The sequence below is a fragment of the Sphaeramia orbicularis genome, chromosome 3 (genome assembly GCF_902148855.1).
Source record: "Sphaeramia orbicularis chromosome 3, fSphaOr1.1, whole genome shotgun sequence".
NCBI classification, from domain to species: Eukaryota; Metazoa; Chordata; class Actinopteri; order Kurtiformes; family Apogonidae; genus Sphaeramia; species Sphaeramia orbicularis.
Window position 1 is genome coordinate 20,449,065 of NC_043959.1, and position 18,391 is coordinate 20,467,455.

Consider the following 18,391-nt stretch of genomic DNA (forward strand, 5'->3'; position numbering starts at 1 on the left):
TCCAGATTATTTATTAACTGTGAGCTGTCATTTCTTTAAGTATCACCTGGTTGCCTGGCGACAGCCCAGTGAAGGGACTGAGTGAACAGAGGCTCATATCTAACCCACAGATATAAGCGATGTCAGTGTTTTCACTGGGTGAAAGAACTGACGTCAGGTGACAGATAGATATGGTTTTCGGCAGTCACTTTTCATTTTGTTTTTCAAGTTTCAGCTCCATTGATAGTATTTGATGTATATTATGTCATCTTTGAATGACAGGTACGATTGACAGCTTGTTCACCGAGCTTCTGTTTATTGCATAAGTCCTATTTTTTCTTGGTAGTCATCTGCACCGTTGCCTCCCACCGTCCAAAGACATTCATTCATGGGTTAATGGGTCAAACTAAATGACCCATAGGTGTGAATGTGACAGTCGCTTTTCCACTGGATATACGTGCAAATCTTTACCAATATTTACTAAATGTAAAAAAAAAAAACAGAAGTGTGTAATGTTGGTTTTTCCATTAAATCACAAATGCAATGATTTGTTTTTTAGCGCAAGATGACACAAGAAGTCATTCCATAAACATGGCACTGAATGTAAATATTGTGTTGATTTACAGATATATTCATTATTATTCTATATTACCCCTCTATCTTGTAGTAAATTAAAAAATGATTGGGTTTCCTGTGTATCCACACATACCGTGACATGTTTCTTCTTCTTCTTCACTTGTTGTAACATCCGTCAAGATCCGTTTTTTTTTCTGTTCAAGTGACTGTAGTTGCAGAAAAAGGTCTTTCCATTGCAGTTTTGTGTGATATAGCCTACCATTTGTGCTACGCCTGAAAAAATACGTTGTGCCAGCATATAAACTTTTAATTGAAAAATGAGAGTTTTGGCAAATTTGTCGTTTTTTTCCATTAGGTGAATGTTTATCCACAAGTTATAGTCATGCAATTTTAGGGTCAATGGAAAAGCGACTAGTGAATGGTTGTTCATATGTCGCTCTGTGATGAATTGGCGACACATCCAGAGTGACCCCCGCCTTCACCCTGTCTTCATCTTTATCTTATCTTTGTGCATTACTCTACATTTATAACATCAGTCTTTATTAACTTACTCATCCCCAGAGTCTGCATTACTTTTGGTCACTCTTCATTTTAGTTTTTTGCTGTTTATGACTGGAATCATCTACAACAGACATCAAAAGTCATTCATCATTCACTCATTCATTCCATTCTGTTCTTTTTAAAGCTTAGTGAAGGCATCATTTTGTGACTGTTGCATCTGGTTTTAGCCATTTTTATTGTATAAATGCAACTGTTCTGAATGCTTTAATATTATATTAACTGTTGTGGATGTTTGCCTTTTTGTTGTTGTTGTTTTGTTTGTCCTGTTTTTGTGCTGTTTTTGTCAGGTCTTCACTTTAATAAGAAGTGGTTCTCAACTGACTTACCTGGTTCAATGAAGCTCAAATAAAATAGAATAAAAATTCACTGGTTGGTACCTGGGATAGGCTCTGGCACCCCTGCAACCCTTTTGAAGACAAAGCAGTTCAGGAAATGAATGAATAAACATTTTTATTCTTGAAAACCATCTTGAATGTAATTAATAAGTTACGTTATCAAAACAGAAAAAAAAAGTTACTGTTTGACCCTGTCAGTAAGCTAATGATTAGCATTAGCTGACCCTTGACCTCTGGTGCTCCTGTAGCTCCACCCCTTTGTCTAAATGCAAACATCTGGCTTCAGTATGACAGCTCAGGAACCCTTGACCTCCATGTCCACGTCTCTGATAGTCTTCAGCGTCTCCATATTGGTGTTGTTGACATGTTTTATTATATACAACCAGATGCAAATGAGCCTTGACTTGAGCGTCTCACCTCACAGTTTGATACTTCCTAACAGGAGAAGCACAGAGCGAGCTGTAGGTCAGGTTATATTTAGTGGCTGCATATTAAATATAATCACATCATTAATCTTTAGTGAGTGGAACCCTCCTGCAGCTCACACCGCGCCTTGTTTGTAAAAGGACACAGTTCATACAGTATGTGTTTCAGTTTGGAAACCATGCTCACTTTCAGGTTAGCTGTCAGAGCTTTGCTTCGGTGGATAAATCTACTCTTACATGTAAGAATATGAATACAGAATTTAAATATGAAAAAGAATTTAACAATTCTGATTGCATTATCGATTTTGCTTATCAATCCATTTCCTTATTCTCATTGGGTGAGGGAATAAAAGGGTGAACAGGTTTGTTTGCATTAACTGTCTTTATATGTCCATCTCTGCACAAAAAATATAACATATTGTAATGATGGTTAGAGGATTTTTGTTAACCCTTAGGGGTCCACGCTCACAGCCCCTTGACTGAATCACATGACATTTTCAACACATTGTAGCGTCGGAAGTCGGTCGCGTAGACCACTGGGGACAACTGCATTCGAAAGTGCAGACTAGAAACACTCTCCCACTTTTTATTTGATGTTGACAGAGCAAATACAACCAGAGGTATGACCATTTGAAACCAGAGCAAACAACCGATATAGTGTTATTATAGTGATATAGAGCAAGTGTTATATTTCTTACAATATCGTCATCATTTTTTGACTTTCTTCAAAACGGACAAACTGGCCAAATCTGTAGATTCTAATCCACAGACTGCATTAGCAATACAGGTAAGGGTGAGAATGACCCCCACCTGAACCTGATGTGGAAACTGGGAGTACTGGGTGGGGAGGGGGCGGAGAAAACGCCTATATAAAGATATGCTTTTGTGTCAAATATTTGAGTATAGTTTTAATTATTGCAATTTTAATTTTATATACCTAATATTTGGAACCAATATTCACTTTTAAAGTCTTTGAAAAGGTTCATTAAGCATCTTTGTGTTATGTATGCAGTAAATTATATACATTTTTCAAATCGTATTTTATATTTTTTGTGTGATTTTGTCCTTTTGTGTTGATATAGTAGGTTAAAGTGAAAAAATAATAGGCAGATGAGATAGATAGCAGTTGTGCTGAAAAAAAAGATACCAAACATGGGCATAATAAACATTTCTTTATATAGTATATAAAGGCAAAATCAAAAGTACTCAAAAACAGCCAAAATAGGCTCAGACCCTTAAGGGTTAAGGTGTTGTTGAAGTGTTTAGTTTTGCACTGTTCCTTTAAGGATGACATGTTATGTGTGCGTCAGGAAAGAGGGTGGGTTGTTTTTGGTTGTGGCGGTAAGAGAGAGCTGCGACAGTTGTGTGTGTGTTGTGGACTGTAAGTAAAAAAGAGTTAATGCTGCCGTGGGTTTCAGCCAAAACACAAACCCTGGTGAAAATAATTCTGTTCGGATTGGTGTTGGAATGAAGCACTGGAAAGAAGTCCTCATCTGCTGCTTTATGATTTGTACCAATGTTACAACAGACAGCGCACACAAATAATAATGACAGATGATGCCAGGCCCGGTTTGGGAGGGGTGGGGGGGGGGGGGGGGTGTCACACCATACGACCATACAAAGTGAAAGTGAAATTTAAGACGCTTTACTAATGCCTCTGTCTCCTGCTGTTGTGCACCTCATTTTCCTTTTCCTACCTTTAGAAAATTCTATTTGAGGGGGCAGGATGTTTGTTGCCCCCCCACCATACTTTGGAGTGTTTCTGCCTTGATGCCATGTTGACCATATTCTAAACTAGGGATGTAAACAGTTAATCGACTATCAATTAATTGTCGATAAGAATTTGCTCAGTTAAATTATTAATTGTCGGTTAATTGCCCTTTTCCACGTCCTGTCCAAAGGCTGACGGTTTGTCCGTGCTGCAACGCTGGGACCAGGATAGCCGGTCATCGAACCGGATCATGGGGTTGATGAGTTAGAATGGCTTTAGGGACATGGTGGAGCCAAACACAGACTGAACGGTGTGTTTGTGGGAGCGGTGCACCCCCGATTAAATACATGCACAAATACGGGGTCGGTATCGGATTAGAGCGTTTTCCCTGGAGGTTGATGTAGTCCACAGTCATCTGGACTATCTGGTCAGTGAGACAGAAGTTAAAACATCCTCCAGGCTCCTGATCTGAGCCACAGGTATGTCCCATGGTCACCCCGGTGGCCACAGAAAATAGCTGGGGGGGGCATCTCCACTGAAATCTCGCTCCATCATGTCAGTGATACAAAGTCAGAAATGCCCATTTCTATTAAATTGCCCCTCTTCAGATCCATTTATTTTACTGAATTTCTCTGTTGAATTTCTTTAGTTCTACTCCATAAATATCATTGTCTGTCCTGTATCCAATGGTTCAATAAATTAATCATTAAGGAATATGACATGCTTTTTTCATGAAGTATATAAACAATATTTAGCTTTTATTCTTATAGACCCTATTGAAAGAGAAACTCAGGTTCTCAGGAAAATTGCCGCTTATCAATTATTCATTAATTGATCGATAAGGTCAACCAACTAATGATTAATGAATTAATTGATAATTTGCATCCCTATTCTAAACCGAAACAATGCAGCATAGGTGTGACATCATCACATGTCTCTCTCTCTCTCTCTCTCTCTCTCTCTCTCTGACCTTGGTAAATGCTGTTAAATGCTTGTAAATTTCCATTTCAGAGTCAGTTCTTGACTTTATTGTCCTGCTAAGTCAGTTACTTTTACAGTGTGCCTCCACATGTGTCATATAACAGATCAGCAGCTGTGTCACAGTTACACCTTTGGCATGTTTGTGCATCTAAAACAGCGGTTGGTAAACTTTGATCGCCCCGTCATTCATCTGCTGTTTTATATGGTTTACTTTCTGATTCAGCAGGCAGATCTGGCACATAATGGGTCACGTGGGCTCCAGACAAAGGCCGTCTGCCTATCAAATCCTCTGCTGGTGTAATGACGAGTCAGCACAGTCTGCAGAGGCTGCTGTCATAGCAACCGAATCCGTATTAGATGACTCTGGTCTGCTGCTTTGAATCCTGTTTTGACTATTTGTCCATGTGGTCAGTGTTAGTGCACCATGTGAGCTTAAACACAAAGGTCAACTTACGACTACTGCTGCATTTATGTGTCAATTAGTATTAATTGGTGGAAGTTTTCAGATCCTTTCACTGCAAAAATGAAAATCTTCCCAAGTGTATTTTTCTCATTTCTAGTCAAAATATCTCATCACACTTAAAATAAGACATAATCACCTAAAGAATAACTTTTCAGTGAGATATAAGAACTTATTTTTAGATTTTTAAAGATTTCTTTTGCTTAAATTAAGCAAAAAAAAATCTTGAATTAAGCACAAAAAATCTTGAATTAAGCAAAATAAATCTTGAATAAAGCACAAAAATCGTGAATTAAGCACAAAAAGAATCTTGAATTAAGCAAAAAATCTTGAATTAAGCACAAAAGAATCTTGAATTAAGCAAAAAATCTTGAATTAAGCACAAAAATTAAGCACAAAAATCTTGAATTAAGCAAAAAAAAAAAAATCTTAAATAAGCAAAAAAAATCTTGAATTAAGCACAAAAAATCTTGAATTAAGCAAAATAAATCTTGAATAAAGCACAAAAATCGTGAATTAAGCACAAAAGAATCTTGAATTAAGAAAAAAATCTTGAATTAAGCACAAAAATTAAGCACAAAAATCTTGAATTAAGCAAAAAAAGATCTTGAATTAAGCACAAAAAATCTTGAATTAAGCAAAATAAATCTTGAAGAAAGCACAAAAATCTTGAATTAAGCACAAAAAATCTTGAATTAAGCACAAAAATTAAGCACAAAAATCTTGAATTAAGCAAAAAAAAAAATCTTAAATAAAAAAAAAAAAATCTTGAATTAAGCACAAAAAATCTTGAATTAAGGACAAAAATTTTGAATTAAGGGCAAAAACCTTGAATTAAGCACAAAAAATCTTGAATTAAGCAAAAAAATATTGAATTAAGCACAAAAAAATCTACCGGTGGAACAAGTGAAAATTATCTTGGTAAGATTTCTTGAAATAAGATTTTCCAGATCTATTGTCTGAAAATCAGTTCTTATATCTCATTGAAAAGTTACTCTTTAGGTGATTATGTCTTACTTTAAGTATGATGAGATATTTTCACTAGAAATGAGAAAAATACACTTGGTAAGATTTAGATTTTTGCAGTATTTGTTCAATAAAGGTACCAATACTCCACTATAAAAACCTGTCAGTCATGTAGTGTGGAATAAAATTGTCTGTCTGTGTTTTTCTGTTATATCTGATGCTTTGGATTCATTTTCCTGCTGCATAGGTTGGGCTCATTTTATTGACTTTATAAACTGTTTGTAGTTTCATCGACAATAATGCATCATCACCATATGTTTGTAGCATCATTATCCTGGGAGACCCATATCTTTTTCAGTGGGATGATACATCTGGGTGCTTCTATGAAACTGGGTTCATTTTGGTGCCTGGCATTTTTCCAGTTTTTTAGACTCAATAATAAAAGGTAAATGTAGACATATTTCCCCCCAGGATGAACCTGATGATGACCTCAGATAAATGCAGTCTGAAATTTATCACACCTGATTGTGTATTTAGTATATTTTTTTGTATTTGAATGCATTGTGGTGTACTTTTCAGTGCAGTTTATTGTGTTTTTTATATATTTTAGTACATTTTAGTGTGTTTGTGTATTTTAGTGCATTTCGGTGTATTTTTATGTATATTTTAGTGGATTCTAGCGTATCTCTTGTGTATATTTGTGCTTGTTAGTGTATTTTGGAGTATTTTATCGTATTTTTTGTGTATTTTTGCACGTGTTAGTGTATTTTGGAGTATTTTAGTGCATTCTCTTTTGTATTTTTGTGCATGTTTGTGAATTTTGGAGTATTTTAGTGTATTTTTTTGTGTATTGTTGGGGATGTTAGTGTATTTTGGACTATTTTTGTGTATATTTTCTGTATTTTTGTACATGTTTGTGAATTTTGGTGGATTTTATTGTGTATTGTTGTGAATGTTAGTGTATTTTGGAGCATTTTAAAGTGTTTTTTGTGTATTTTTGCACGTTTTTGTATTTTGGAGTATTTTAGTGTATTTTTTTATGTATTTTTGCACGTGTTAGTGTGTTTTTGAGTATTTTAGTGCATTCTCTTGTGTATTTTTGTGCATGTTTGTGAATTTTGGAGTATTTTAATGTATTTTTTGTGTATTGTTGGGGATGTTAGTGTATTTTGGAGTATTTTTGTGTATTTTTTCTGTATTTTTGTGCATGTTTATAAATTTTGGTGGATTTTATTGTGTATTGGTATGAATGTTAGTGTATTTTGGAGTATTTTAGTGTATTTTTTTTGTGTATTTTTGCACATGTTAGTGTATTTTTGAGTATTTTAGTGCATTCTCTTGTGTATTTTTGTACATGTTTGTGAATTTTGGAGTATTTTTGTGTATTTTTTGTGTGTATTGTTGGGGATGGTAGTGTATTTTGGAGTATTTTTGTGTATTTTTGTGCATGTTTGTGAATTTTGGTGTATTTTATTGTGTATTGTTGTGAATGTTAGTGTATTTTGGAGTATTTTAATGTGTTTTTTTTTTTTTTGTATTTTTGCACGTTTTTGTATTTTGTAGTATTTTAGTGTATTTTTTGTGTATTTTTGTGCATGGTAGTGTATTTTGGAGTATCTTAGTATACTTTTTGTGTATTTTTGTGCATGTTAATGCATTTTGTAGTATTTTATTGTTTTTGTTTTTGTGTGAGTATTTTTTGTGTGTTGGTGTATAATGAGGCCCATTGGACTGTTATTTATATGAATGTAAGGTCTAAAGTTTGACTAAAGACAGAGAAAATGTCTTAAAAAGTCAGAAATTAGTCTTCATTAAACCTGCAGATACCTTGTGTGCATGTTTAAATGCCTGCATTCCTAATATGTCTGTCTGTCTGTCTTTCTTTCTGTCCTGTCTTTTTCTGATTGTGTATCTATGTACATTCCGTGCTGTCAGCGTCCTCTCCTGTAGTTACTCATTTCCAGTCATGCTTTGCTTCTTTTTTTCTTTTTGTCCTCTCAGAATGAGCGTGCAAAAGACAGACCGGCACGCTTCCTCGCATTATCCAAATATGCAAATGTGATGGAAATGTGTGTGTTACAGCTGTGTCTCTGTGTCTGTTCAGATTGAGAACATCGACGCCTGCCTCAGTTTCCTGGCAGCCAAAGGAGTGAACATCCAGGGCCTGTCTGCAGAGGGTAAGCACTGGAAATATACATTCACACAAGGGAAAAGGGGCCAGGCTGTTTGTAGGACACAGTACATTAATATTAGACAGTACACATTAAAGCACGCAGGATTGATAGGACGACTGTGATTCCACCGCACGTACAACTAATGGGCCAGAAAGCTCCTAAAAGTATGGAATGGTGCTTAGATTGGCCTGAAGATTACTCCTATAGGAGGGAAGCAGAATAGAATGGTGTTACACTGAGCTGCATGTCCAACATTAACTCCTACTGCAGACAGTTAACATGCCGCTCATGGAGTTTCTGCTTTTTTATTATTGCTGACATTACGCTGTAGTTTGTTTTATGTATATACTAAAACTGAACAGAATGAAAATATAAAATGCTCTATGAAACTGGGTACAATTTGGTACCTGGCACTTTTCCAGCTTTTTAGACCCAATAATAAAAGGTAAATTTAGACATATTTCCCCCCAGGATGGACCTAATGGTGACCTCAGATAAATGCAGTCTGAAATTTGTCACACCTGATGTGTATTTAGCATTTTTTTTTTTTTTTTGTATTTAGTGCATTGTAGTGTTTTGTTTTGTTTTTTTTTTCTCCAATGCATTTTGTTGTATTTTTTTTAATATATTTTAGTACATTTTAGTGTACATTTGTATATTTTAGTAGAAAGATAAATGCAAAAAATAAATATAGTCTTACTCTGAGCCATCCCAAAATTAATGAATTTTTAATAAAATATTGGTGCCAAAAATAGCACCAAAATTGGGACATTAAAAACTACCTACAGGGGTTGGACAAAATAATGGAAACACCTAACATTGTGGCATCATAGAAGGTGTTTCCATTATTTTGTCCAACCCCTGTAGGTGTCAGTGCATTTTATTTTGTCTTACATAGCGCTATAAATAAAGACACTGTGTTAAATTTGATGATTCTAGTGTTTTTTCTAATCCACACATGTGGGTTTTCCGGGAATCTCAGTCTCATTCCAGGTTTTGCGTGTAACCCATCGTGTCCACTTGTGTTATATGTGGAACCTGCCCAGTTAAACGCATAGGAATCGCAAATCAAGGTTTAATTTACTCAATTTATTGTCATTACATGTAGTACATGCATGAAACCAAATCAGCAGGGTAGTTTGTAAATGTAAATACAGTATGTTCAGAGTTTAATGTTATTTTTTGCTCTGAAATGAAGAGAAAAATTTGGAGGCATTATTATATATATCCTTTATTTACCCAGGTAAAAAAAAAAGCCTCACTGAGATTGCAAATCTTTTTTTCAAGAGTGACCTGGCCAAAAAAAGCAGCATAACACACAGTTTCTGGCAAGACAAGACATAATCGACAGATAATAGAATAACTTACAATCAATAGTTACAAAACAATCATATGTCCAAGTTTAAAAACAGTTACATTGACCAAGCTCATTGATTTTACACTCCTTTAAAATAGCTTTAAACTCACCTATAGTAACAAGTTCAGATATTTATAGGTTATTATGTTATTATTTTACTTGAAATCATAATGGTCTGTATGTAGAACCAGAACTAAAACCTGTTTGACATCCTCTCCTGTTTTATCTTATTTTTTGGACCAGATTGGGTCGCATGTTTGACGCCCTTTCTCTAGTGTGTGGTTAAACTTCCATCATTTTACCACCTTCTTCCTCATATTTTTGTCTTTTTCTGTGTCTGTCTGCATTTTCTTGGTTCTAACTCATATATATATATTTTTTTTTTCTTTCTTTTTTTTTCCCTAACTCACATATTCTGTGTCTGCTTCCTTCAGAGATCCGAAATGGGAATCTGAAAGCCATCCTCGGCCTCTTCTTCAGCTTGTCCCGTTACAAGCAGCAGCAGCAGCATCAGTCCCAGCGCCACACCTCCCAGACCTCCCAGTCCTCCCAGTCCCAGACCACCACACACACCCCCCTGAGCCAGCAGAGCAGCGCCCCCGCCCAGCTCAGCCACTCTCCGCATGGGACGCCCAACGCCCAGAAAGCAGCAGCACAGGCCGACATGCAGTCCAGGTGAGACCTCCAGAGGGTTTGATTTTATTAGATCAGCTTTTGTGTCCGGTGTCGTCATCTTCATCTTCATTAGTAGTTTCTTTAAACATCTTCTCTTACAAAACTACTGGTTGGATTCATTTCAGTTTTTTTATGTATCTTCCTTGGGACAATGTTTACCAAGTTTGTTTGGTTTTGAGAAATTTAGATTTTAAAATTTTGGATTAATTTTTGAAATATTAAAAATGTGCCTTTACTTCTAATGGTCCATATTTTGATGGTTTAGAACATGTAAATGGTTACAGATATCAATATAGTTACTATTTAGCACTGATAGGAAGTCATCTATGGACTTTCATTTGGCTCCATGACCTTTGACCTTGAGTGACCTCAAAGGGTCAAACTCCAGGTCACCAGTGTCTAGATTTCAACAGTCCTCTTCTCCAAAACTACTCAGATTAATTTTTGTATTTTATATATCTTCCTTGGGACAATGTCTACAAAGTTTGTTCATAGTTTTGACAAATTTTTGAATTTTTGATGAATTTTTGGAATGTAAAAAATCTGCCTTTATTTCTGATGGACCATATTTGGCTGGTTTCTAACATGTAAATGGTTACAGATACCAATATAGTTGTTATTGATCACTGATAGGAAGTCATATATGGATTTTAATTTGGGCCCATGACCTTTGACCTTGAGTGACCTCAAAGGGTTAAACTGCCAGGTCACCAATGTCTAGATTTCAGAACCTGACAACTTCACAAATTCAACTAGTTAATGATTCTTAGCAGAACATGCCAGTGAGATACAGGGCCATGGGTCCTATTTTTTTTTAAATTTAATTTAATTTTTTTTTTTTTTTGCTGTTACACTCTGGACTCCCTTGCTTCCTCTGTTTTTCTAATCCATCATATTGTCATCTCTATCTTCCTGTTCTCACTTCCAGTCATTTATAACCGTTAAACCTGACCTCTGTCTCTCTGTCCTCTTCCATATTTCTCTTTTCTTCTCTTCTCCTCTAGGGATGGCTCTCAGAGTAAACTACTCAAGTTTTCCCTTGGTCAGAAAAAGACCTCTAGGTCAGCTGATTCTGCTTTTCTGCCCCCTCCACCCCCCCTACCCCCACACACACACCCCAACCTTGCCTCACACCCCCATCCTGTTCCTGGAAATAAGATGGTAGAAATTGCCTGTAATCAAGGATAACATTATTCTGTAATTTTTTTCTCCATTGTCCGTGATTAAGGGCAATCTCTACTACGATCTCTATCTAATATGCATGAGTGCTAGTGTTGAGCTCCGGGGCCCTTTTTCTTTCTGCCCTCACTGAGCCTCATTTGGTGAAATGGGCTAAATGGGCTGTGAGAGACCTTTAGATAACCCTTGAGTAGCTGTGTCTGCGTCAGTTTGCTTGACAAGCACATCCCCCATGTAACGTGACATTAATAATTAACATACACCGTATCCTTGGCTGGAATTTGCTCTCTCAGTTCGACTAAATCCTGCCTCAGTTTTGCCGTTTGGTTCTCAAATCTTCTTGCATTCTCCCTTTTTTCTTTAGCATGTGACGTCCTATTATGTGATGATGAACCTTGTAATTGGATTTCAGACGTGGTTTTTGCATGTTGCCCGTCACCTATTCTGTTTGCATTGACCTGCCCCACACCGGCTGCTCTGCACAGAAAGACAACAGCCCCACCCTCTGGTCAGCATGTGCAACTACAACAGCTGGCAGCATTTAAACTCCTGCCTTTAATCAGACAGAGCCTGCAAAAGAAAATGAATAGCATGCACTAGTAAATATGATGTATAGACTTTGAATAGGTTTGTATATGAATTTATTTGGTATTAAGATAGAATTCAAAGTCTGGACATCACCTTTTTTTTGCAGACTATTATTTTTTTGCAACCTTTTCAAAGCAACAGAGTTTCATGAGACGAGTCATGAACATGTTTATGACTGTTTTCATTAATGTCATTTGGTTAATTATGTAATTTTCAGTCTAAACTTGACATAATATGAGATTTTATCTTTTATGATACATTAACACAATGGGTTTAACCAAAGGAAATTAGCTTCAGTATATTTTTACATTAAACTTTGACACTGTCTGTCATTAGACCATTACAGTGACTGCAAATAGAGAGTAAGGCTATAAGATGGGTAGAATTTACCTCCACAAAATGTAGCTTTATTTCCTGTATATTCAGTGTCTCTAATCTATATAACCATTAACTCTAAAACCAACATTACTCAGTTCATCATCGGAAGAAAAGGAATAAATAAGAAAAGAGTCAAATATGAGGCACTGCAATGAGCAGCAGTTTGTTAGCATGTTTTTAGTTAATTTCGAATATGCAGCAAGACAAAATCTTACTTAGTCCTTATAAATAAAGCAGGTAGTAAGAAGTCATAGAAGAAAACAAAAAAACAAAACTTATACATATACATGACTTCATTTGCACATTTGAAAAGGAGTGGGAGGAAGTATAAGCTGAATATAACTTTCTTTAACTTTTTCTACTCAACCTTTAAAATTTGTAAATAAATAAATAAATAATCTTATTTGTTACATAAATGCATGCAAAACAGTTTTAACTCATTGTATATTTATAAATATACATCCACGATTCAGCCCAATGAGTTAGAACTGTACATAATCACCTAAAGAGTAACTTTTCAGTGAGCTATAAAAACTTACTTTTAGACAATAGATCTTGAAAATCTCATTTCAAGAAATCTTACCAAGATAATTTTCACTTGTTCCATTGGCAGATTTTTTGCTTAATTCAAGATTTTTTTTTTTTCATACTTCAAGCAAAAAATCTGCCAATGGAATAAGTGAATAGCCAATTATACGCTTATCTTTTTCAGACTCTGTGAAAAATAAGTTCTTATATCTCTCTGAAAAGTTACTCTTTAGGTGATTATGTCTTATTGTAAGTGTGATGAGATATTGTGAATAGAAATGAGAAAAATGCACTTGGTAAGATTTAGATTTTTGCAGTGTATAATACAGTTATAAAAACCTCATGACTTTCCAACATGAAGTTAAATGTCTTGCCTTGATGTTTACACGAGTTTCTGTTGTGAATAAGTGAAAATTGAGGCAAAATTTAGTTACATAGTGCCATATAGACACAAAAATAGACGTTATACGAGAGCAAAAATACATTAAAAGTGATATATGAAAGCCATAGAAAAATTAAGAGCACATAATGCAAAAAATACAGAATAAAACATAAAAATCAGACTAGTTTCACCCAGTTTTTCTGTCATTTCCACCAAAGTAGCAGTGAAGTGTTAGTTAATGTGAACAAAAACACCTCAAACAACATCAACTCTGTATTAAAAGTGATTAAATGAATAAATGAACAAATGACAGTGAAGGATATTGTTTGAAGTGACTAAATTCGATCATTAACAGCTGTTTTCTACCAGCGTGAACATAAACCAACAGCCATTTTTTTAATGTTAACGTTCTTTATTTGACAGAAGCATGAGGGTTTTCGATGGAACTGAACTGGTTAACTGTATAATAAGGTTAAGGTGCGTCTTACAGGGAATTCCCCACACATTAAACATTTAAAACGTCTGGATTTTCTATTTAAATTCGCCTCACATTCAGAGCAGGCAGACAGTGGGCTGGCTGGTCCCACCATGATTGAAAATCAAATGATCCCAGGCTTCACTTGACTAAATTATCCCGTAAACCCAATACCTTCCACTGGTAGATAAACACTGGCCGGTCGGAGTGAATGGCACGGCGGAAATGAGTGTTTAATGGATGTGTCGTGTGAAAGAGAGAGCTGTAATCTGCTTATCAGTCCCAGGATGACCACGGTGTTGGCACTGGTGAATTAGCATTTCATTAGGTGTCAGCGCAGACCTCAGATTGGTTTACAATACAGAACCAAGGTGTCATGGATTCACCAGAGCTTATCCACGGCCCCAGTCTGATCCAAGCGGGGGCATAAAGGAGCAGGATGTGTAATCCAAGACCCCCTGAGACCTCCACTCATCTGTCTGCCCCCCATTAGACTGTATGGGGGTGAATGAAAAGGGGGTGGGGCCAAGCAGAGCAAGAAAAAAGACAAAATCCATAACTGAGTTTCATATGTTAATCCTTGTGTGGTGTTTGGGTCTGTGGGACCGGTTTTCTTTTCTTTTTTTTTTTTTTTTTTTTTTAAAGAAGAATGATAAGTAATTATTTTAAAGGAATTTTTTCCTCTCATATCATGGTTATATTACATTTTATTAAAAAACAAACTAATAACGTGTAGCACTTTAATTCATAAATGCGATCTAGCAAGTAAATATTAAACATATATGCTTTTTATATTGCTTATAATTTTGATGAAGTAAACATCTGTTGAGTATTTTAAGTTAAATTGTTTGATTATGTTGAATTAAAAACCCACTAATGCAGCGGGTCCACCACACCCACACACGTTGGCTTGAATTACAAAAATATAAACACCACACAAGGGTTAAACCACAGGTATCAAACTCATTTTAGTTCAGGTTCCACATTCAGCTCAATATGATCTGAAGTGGGCCAAATGAGTAAAAAAAATAAATAAAATAAAATAAAATAAATAAATAAATAATAATAATAATAATAATAATAATAATAATAATAATAATTATTATTATTATTATTATTATTATTATTATTATTATTATTATTATTATTATTATTATTTGTATAGCGCTTTTCATGGCACTCAAAGACACTTTACATACGACAGATAAAAACAAAAACCAAACACATTGAAAACAGATTAAAAAGCAGGTGCAAATGGCAGGTATATGAATGTAAAACAGTTAAACATTAAAAGCAATCTTAAATAATGACCTATAAATAATGTCAACTCCAAACTTTTCTCTTGGTTTGAGAATGAAAAAAGTAAAATTACATTATGAAAATATTTACATCTGTAAACTATCCTTTAAAAAATGTGAATAACATGATCAAACTGAACCTTATTCAGAAAAATAAGTGAAATTTTAACAATATTCTGCCTCAGTTTATCATTTACACATTTGCATTACAACTTATAGATCACACTAGATCTAAAAATACACCAAACATTTAGTATCAGGCAGAATATTCCACTAAATTCCACTTTTGTTTTTGTTAAGACATTTCATGTTGTTCATATTTGTTCAGGTTATTCACGTTTGTTGTGAAATCATAGTTTGTAAATATAAACATTTTTTATGGAATTTAACTTTTTTTAGACTTAAACACGAGATACATTTGGAGTCATCAGTATTTCTAGGTTATTATGATAATATTTTATTGGTCTGACCCACTTGAGATTGAATTGGGCTGAATGTGGACCTTAACTAAAATGATTCCAATCCAATCCAACTTTATTTGTAAAGCACTTTAAAACAACCACAGTGGACCAAAGTGCTGTACAGAAGCATACATAATAACCAAAATAACAGAGTAAAATACAAGAATAGATTAAAAATAAATAAATTAAAATACAGCTTAGAGTGCTGGTTTTGACCAACTCTATATGTAAAGTGTCATGAGATAACTTTTGTTATGATTTGGCGCTATATAAATAAAAGTTGATTGATTGATTGATTGACTGATTGAGAAGAATAGCTAATGAAACTAAAACCAGAATAAAAAAATAAAATACAAGAATAGATTAAAACATAAAAAGCTGTACAGTTAAAAACAACAACAAATATGATGATTGTGATTAATAACTTCAGTGTAATTTGATCATTTCATATATTCATCCCACAGGCTGGATTGGACCCTTAGGCGCTCCAGTTTTTGCCCAGGGGCCGTATGTTTGACACCCCTGTGTTAAACACATTCACATCCAATGAAGATAAATCACATGTAAACATGTACCTTGGGAATGTAAATGCATGTAAAGAAAGACTGCAGAACGGCCTCGTGGGTAATGTAGTCATCAGTTTGACTTGACCTTTCAGTCCAAACACAAGTAGAAACAGCAACAGAGAACAACCCCCCCTCAGGAAATGATTAAAGTAGGTCAAAGAAAAGTTTACATCATGAAGGTAGTAGGTGCAATTCAGCCTCTTATCTGTGGTAACAACACAGATAACAACAGCAGTTACACTATGTGGACAAAAGTATGTGGACATGTTGAATTCAGGTGTTTCTTTTCGAACAAAGTCTGGGATACAAAACAATAATGACTAATGTGAGAATATAGTTTTATATTATGGGATGGATATCATTGCATTGGTTAGTTTGGTTTAGATTATCTTTGGTTTTTAATTTGATGTTTGCAAACTATATGGACAGAAATATTGGGACACATTATGTCTACAGCTGTAAGATGTCCTGTTCATGATGATTTGAGATTAAAAAAATATATATATATATATTTCCTTAAATTTTAATGTTAGATTTTTCTTCCTCAGTGAGATGTGAAGAAAGTAGATGGTTAGTTGTGGTAGAAATTATTATTTACAGTCAAAGCAGGAAAAATATTTTTTAAAATGTAGAGGTAGAACATTTAAAATCATAGTCACGGATAAAAAAAAAGCAAAACATTAATGTGAAAAATTAAGTAAAAACCATCTCAAAAGAAAGATAACAATTTAAACCAAACTAACCAATGAAATGCAATGATATTTCTCCCAATATAAAGCTATATTATAACATTAGTCATTATTGTTTTTGTATTCCAGACCCCTGTTAGAAAAGAAACACCTGAATTAAATGTGTCCACATACTTTTGTCCATATAGTGTACACTTTGGTTGGTTTTTGACAAAGATGATTTAATTAAAGCCTGGAGAGTGCAGTCTCTGGGTGTAAACCATGGATGTAGTCGGATAACTGGATACAGCACCAACGCTCAGAGCTGTCACTAATTTCCATCCCACTTTACTGCAGTAAAATAAAAAAGTCCCTCAGAGCCCAAAGCATTTTCCCCACGGAGCACAAAGATAAGGGAGACGTCTATAAAACAGCTGACAGGACACTTATAACTGCAAAAAAAGTCCAACTTTATATCATCAGTTTTCATGACAGGGAGGTTTTATATATTTAACTCATAAAGACCCAAACAACCACTGGAGACCAAAATCATCTACCAATTTTAAATGTCTAATAACTTCTGATCCACTAATCCTATCAATCCATGTAAATAATTGGTGTAAAATACAGTTTATCATCTTTTCATGGTCATCAGATATGACCCATTTGGACATTCAGAGGCTCAGTAGTTACCGTGGAAACACCGTCATCTTCTACAACATTAATTCACCAGTAAAACCAGTAAAAAAGGAGTCGGATCAGTGACAGTGGATGGACACACTGGGTTTATGTTCAGTTAATGAGAGATTTTGTTGAAAAAGTCACATTTTCTTATTTTTTTCTCTGTTTCTGATATTATGACAATGAACTATAATCTGAGGTTTTATGAACATCTACATGATCAGTGAATTAAATTTGGGAAAATACTAGTTTTTTATTGGAGAAACACTAAAAACAAAGGACAATATTATAATAATGGTGATAAATTGCTTAAAAAAGGTTAAATAGAGAGAAAAATTAATTTGGGAACTGCTGGAAAAGTAACACTAGGTTAAAATCATCTAAGGGGGTCTTTTCAGTTTTTCGGAGTGGGAAGATGTGGGTGGGGGGGCAGGTGAAGCATAAGTTCACATATGTAAAGGGTGGCGTGATGTGGAAGTAACATGAAAACCAGAAACAGCACTATTTTAGGGTCTAATAATGCGTCCTTATTGCTGACTGGTTTTGGTCCACGGCCCATATGTTTGAGATTATGACACCTGTGTATGTTCTGTTCCCTCACAGATAAATTAAAAAAAGGCCACAGCTTTATTTCTGTTCCAGGGGTGTCAAACATACGGCTTGTGGGCCAAAACCGGCCCACCAAAGGTTACAATCCGGCCCGTGGATGAATTTGCAAACTGCAAAAATTACACTGAAGATATTAACCGTCAAGGATATCGAACTGGTTTTAGTTAAGGTTCCACATACAGACCAAAATCAAGTCAAATAATAATATAATAATCTATAAATAATGACTAAATTGTCGTCTTGGTTTAATGTGAAAATATTATTACATAATGCTTATGAATAATTACAACTCAAAATGTGTGTTCTTGTTTTTGTGCAAAAAACCAAACATTAAATTATGAAAATATTAACATCAACAAACATTTTTTTTTATAATAA

The 18,391-nt window shown here is 34.8% G+C and overlaps 1 protein-coding gene across 1 annotated transcript in view; it reads left to right on the top strand.

Annotated features, from left to right (window-relative positions):
- nav2a (neuron navigator 2a) overlaps positions 1–18,391 on the top strand; it is a 251,125-nt gene that overhangs the window by 84,222 nt on the left and 148,512 nt on the right. Inside the window, 3 exon segments of the mRNA XM_030130568.1 lie at positions 8,099–8,171; positions 9,960–10,200; positions 11,205–11,261. Of these exon segments, the coding sequence (XP_029986428.1) occupies positions 8,099–8,171; positions 9,960–10,200; positions 11,205–11,261 (371 nt within the window).